The sequence below is a fragment of the Crocodylus porosus genome, unplaced genomic scaffold (assembly GCF_001723895.1).
Source record: "Crocodylus porosus isolate Cpor-Errol unplaced genomic scaffold, CroPor_comp1, whole genome shotgun sequence".
Classification (NCBI taxonomy): Eukaryota; Metazoa; Chordata; order Crocodylia; family Crocodylidae; genus Crocodylus; species Crocodylus porosus.
The window spans coordinates 199,802,297-199,807,008 of NW_017728906.1; the positions used below are offsets into that span (position 1 = coordinate 199,802,297).

The window sequence follows — 4,712 nt, forward strand, 5'->3', positions numbered from 1 at the left end:
GCCGGCGCTGCCAGGCCGCCGGCCGGGTGGATCCCCGCGGGCCGCGTGGCCCCCACGCAGCTGCTGGTGCTGACCCTGGCGCTGCGGCAGAGCCACACGGCACGCCTGGCCCAGCTGGCGGACGGCGTCTCGGACCCCGGCTCGCTCCTGTACGGTGAGTGCCGGCGGGCGGGCGGGCGTGGTGGGGCCAAGCCGGAGCCGCGGGACCAGCCTCCGCTCTGCCCGCAGGGAAGTTCCTGTCGCTGGAGCAGCTGCGGGAGCTGGTGCGGCCATCGCCCGTCACGCTGGCCGCCGTGCACGAGTGGCTGCAGGGCGCCGGCGTGACGGACTGCCGCAGCGTTGCCACCTTGGACTTCCTGGAGTGCGTCATGCCCACCAGGTGGGTGCCGGATGCCCCTGCCTGGCTCCGCGCCGCGTGGGGCTGCCGGACTGCATCCCAGGTCCTGCACAGGAACCCCCTCCTCCGGGGCTTCGGGCCTAGGACAGAGCAGGTGTAGGCGCTGCCGCAGGCCTGGCTCGAGCAGCCCCAGGCCTCCCCCTTCTCATACAAAAGAGCTGGGCAGGGGTCTGCGGCACCCAGGAGGCACCTGGGTCCTGCACTGAGTGCACAGCCAGGGCTGTTCGGGTGCCTGCTCTGTTCGGCGCAGCCAGGGGTGGTTCGGCATTTCCAGCGCTGCTCACTCGGGTTCCCTGTGCTGCCAGTGGGAGGCCTTACAGGCAGACGGGGTGCCTTTGGGTGGTGTGTTGGGTGAGCTGGATGCAGCATGGGGGCTTGAAGTGCAGCAGGGCAGGGTCCCCCCCCTCCCCACTGCAGCGCCCGTGTCCGCTGGGCCCATGGTGACGCTGGTCCCTGTCACAGCACGGCCGAGCGCCTCCTGCCTGGCGCCAGGTTCCACCGGTACGTGAGCGGCCCAAGCAGCGTCGTGCGCTCCCCCACGCCCTACGCCGTCCCCGCGAAGCTGGCAGAGCACCTCGACTTCGGTAGGAGCTGCCCCCCAGGGCTGTCACATGCAGGCAGACCAGGCTCAGCCTCCCACTGCTGAACAAAACTTGCCCCGCAGAGCAGCTTGGAAGGGCATTTCCCCCAGTTTCCAGCCTCTCCTCAGCCTGCTCCTGCCCCAGGGTCTTTATCCCTCCACAGGAAAAGGGACCATGCTTTGTCACCTGACACCTGCTGTTCCTGAGTGTGTGCTGGGGAGGCAAAGGATGCAAGACTTGTAGCCAGCCCCAGGCATGCAGCCAGCTCTGGGGTGGGCAGAGCAGGGAGCCTAGGTGCACAGGAAGCAGAAGGAGATCCTGGGCTTCCAGAGGCACATGGGGCAGCATCAGCCCAAGCCTGCGGGGGTGGCAGGTGCAAAGCCTCCAGAGCCCTGGGCTGCAGCTGGCACCGCAGTGCCCTGCAGGTCACCCTGCGCTGGACACCGCAGCAGAGCGGTGCCGGGGGAGTCGGCTGCAGCGGGAGAGATCCCTGTCCTGCCCCCTTTGGTGCTGGGGTCTCCCAGGGTGGTCTTCCCTCCAAGCACTGGCCCCTCCCTGCCCAGCCGCAGAGGCCGCGGCAGCCCTGGCTGCTCCCTCTACACGCGGGTCGTGTGGGGGGGGAGGGGGTTAAACCCCATTGTCAGTGGGTGCCCTGCCCCCTGACAGCCTGTTCCTGGCGCAGTGGGAGGCCTGCACCGGTTCCCTGCGAAGAGGAAGGTGGTGAGCAAGGCCTGGGCTACGGAGTCGGCACCTGGAGCTCAGTCCCAGCAGGGGGGCTTCCACCTGGGCGTGACGCCCTCTGTCCTTCGCAAGCGATACAACCTGACAAAGGAGGACATTGGGGCCCTGTCCAACAACAGCCAGGCCTGTGCCCAGGTAACTGTAGGGACCATCCCTTAGCAGCTGAGCAGTTCACCCAAGCAGTGCTTGCAAAAACTGACAGGTGAGCCACTGGATCAGTCACCATGGTGCGAGCCTCTGGGCCTGTGCCTAGGTCACCGTAAGAGCCTCCTAGTAGTGCTAATCTCTGGACTTGCACTCAGGTCACCATAGTAACATCTCTCCTGACAACTGCTGGGCCTGGACCCAGGTAATAGTGACAACACCCCTTGGCAGTCATCAGCCCTGTGCCAGGGTAACATGGTGACACCCCGGAGAACCACTGGGCCCATGTCTGGGTGACCACACTTAGCACTGACAGCATGGAGGTGTCGCACATTGTAGCATCATCAAGAAGCTGAGCTTGTGAGACCCTCTGAGGGGCACAGCTTGTCTAGCCCCTGCTCTAGACAGGACCTGCCTCATCCAAGTCCTGTTCTCCCAGACGCGTCTCTGCCTGACCTGCTCCTAACACCATGCCGCCATCCCAAGAGCCCCCGCCCTGCACCAGGGGATGTGGGTGTCTGCATCCTCTTGCCAGCTGTGCGCCCACTGCAGAGGAAGGGGAAACCCCCTCAGCTGGTCCAACCTATGATGGGGGAGGAAATCCCTTCCTACCCCTAGTGCAGCATCAGCCGGAGCCTGAACAGGGGGGCAAGAACCTCTAGCCAGGACGCTGCAGGGCTGGTCCCAGCAGGAGCATTGGCACAGCCGAGGGGAGGGTCAGCAGCTTGTGGCACCTGGGGGTTGGGACACACCTGCTTGGGGTGGGGGCAGCCCAGCCCCTGGGACCAGAAGGGCGTATGTCATCCCTGCCTTGTCCCCCAGTTCCTGGAGCAGTACTTCCACCAGGCTGATCTGGCTGAGTTCATGCAGCTCTTTGGGCGCAGCTTCGGGCACCGCTCCTGCGTGGACCGAGTGGTCGGGCAGCAGGGCCAGGGCAGGGCGGGGCTGGAGGCCAGTCTGGACGTGGAGTACATCATGAGCGCCGGTGCCAACATCTCTACCTGGGTCTTCAGCAATCCAGGTACTCTCCCTCTCCAGGGCTGGCCTGCCCTGGGTGTTGAGGGAAGGTCGGGGAGCACTCCCTAGCAACATGGCTGGGTTGGGTGCCTGGGCTGTGGGGCATGGATGTAGCTGGGCTTGCCTGAAACAGGACAGCAGGTGGAGTTTGGAGCCTCTGTCTCCTCTGCAGCTTCCTGGTATCTCATGACCATGACACAGTGTTAGTCATGGGGTCACCAGGGCCCATGCTCGGCTCCATCATCCCCTGCTCATGCTCAGGTCACCCCTGCTGACGCTCTGACTCTTTTAGCCCCAGCCTTGGCCTGCAGCTGGTTCAGCTCATTGCCCTCAGAGTGGGTCCTGGGCTGGGCAGAGGGGTCAGGAGACCTGTTCTCATGCTGCCTCCACCTCACGGCCCCCTTGGCGGTGGCAGCACAGGGTCTGACCCTTTGGCTGCCCGGCAGGGAGGCACGAGACCCAGGAGCCCTTCCTGGCCTGGCTGCTGCTGCTCAGCAACATGTCGGCGCTGCCCTGGGTGCACTCGGTGAGCTATGGGGATGATGAGGACAGCCTGTCTGGTGCCTACCTGCAGCGCGTCAACGCTGAGTTCCAAAAAGCAGCGGTCCGGGGCCTCACCGTGCTCTTTGCCTCTGGTATGTGCTGCCTTGCTGCATGGTGACCGTGTGCCTGTCAGGCCCCAGCCCCAGTGGGGCTTGCTGGGCTGGGCACATGGCAGAGCAGGATTTCTGTTTGGGCATTTGCAGGATCAGATAGACATGGGAGGCTGCAGGTACAAGGGCCCTTTGCTCTAGGCTGCCCAGCCCGGCTTGCTTCACATCTCCCACAGACGGGGATCTTTCCTGTGAAGCAGCTGGAGGGCCACAGGGCTCTTCAGCCCGGGTGTCCCAGCCTGCCTCGGTGCCTCTCAAGTCAGTGCCAGTCTATGGCCCTCATGGGGCCACATGAGAAGGGACGTCCTGAGTGACCCGGAGTCTCTGCCTTGCAGGGGATGAAGGTGCTGGATGCAGGAAATCCCCTGGGGGGGCCCATGCCTTCCGGCCCAGCTTCCCAGCCTCCAGGTAACCCATGGGAGCCCTGTGCGGCCTCCCCAGGGCAGTGCCGTTGTGGGTGTTGTGCCTAGGGGACCCCTGGGCCAAGCGGCTCCGGTGAACACCAGCTGCAGGGCATTTGTAGGTGGACTTTCCTGGGGGTGGTGGGAGGCTTGGGCACATGGGAGGTGGGCAACCTCTCACCTGTCTCTCACCCTGTTCCCATTAAGAAACTGGGGGGCTGTGATGTCGACACCCACACAGTGAGATGGGTCGCCAACTGGGTGGAGGGCCGCACCCGGGTCTTTTTCGATCTGGAGGGATGCGGGCAGTGGGGTCCCCCAGGGCTCGGTCCTCAGGCCCACACCGTTCAACATCTTTATCAGTGACTTGGAGAGGGGGTAAAAAGCACCCTGCTCAAATTTGCTGATGACACTAAGATGGGGGATGTGGGCACGCTAGAAGGGAGAAATAGGCTGCAATCGGACCTAGACAGGTTACAGGGGTGGGCAGATGAGAACATGATGGGATTCATCACCAACAAGTGCAAGGTGCTGCACCTGGGGAAGAACAACGAGCACCATATCTACAGGCTGGGGAACTCCCTTCTCGTCAGTACAGAGGCAGAAAAGGATCTTGGAGTCATGGTTGACTCCAAGATAAACATGGGCCGGCAGTGTGGGGATAGAGTCAGGAAGGCTTCCAGAGATGCATCTCGAGCAGGTCCAGGGAGGTGATCCTCCCCCTCTATGCGGCACTGGTCAGGCCGCAGCTGGAGTACTGCGTCCAGTTCTGGGCGCC

General features: G+C 63.9%; 1 protein-coding gene across 1 annotated transcript in view; it reads left to right on the forward strand.

The window, feature by feature from the left end:
- Positions 1–6: 6 nt before the first annotated feature.
- TPP1 (tripeptidyl peptidase 1) overlaps positions 7–4,712 on the forward strand; it is a gene marked incomplete at its 5' end in the record, with an annotated part of 7,102 nt that continues 2,396 nt past the window's right edge. Inside the window, 7 exons of the mRNA XM_019528549.1 lie at positions 7–154; positions 229–379; positions 860–981; positions 1,661–1,854; positions 2,686–2,884; positions 3,327–3,515; positions 3,869–3,941. Coding sequence (XP_019384094.1) covers positions 7–154; positions 229–379; positions 860–981; positions 1,661–1,854; positions 2,686–2,884; positions 3,327–3,515; positions 3,869–3,941 — 1,076 coding nt within the window. The remainder of the gene's footprint in view (positions 155–228; positions 380–859; positions 982–1,660; positions 1,855–2,685; positions 2,885–3,326; positions 3,516–3,868; positions 3,942–4,712) is intronic.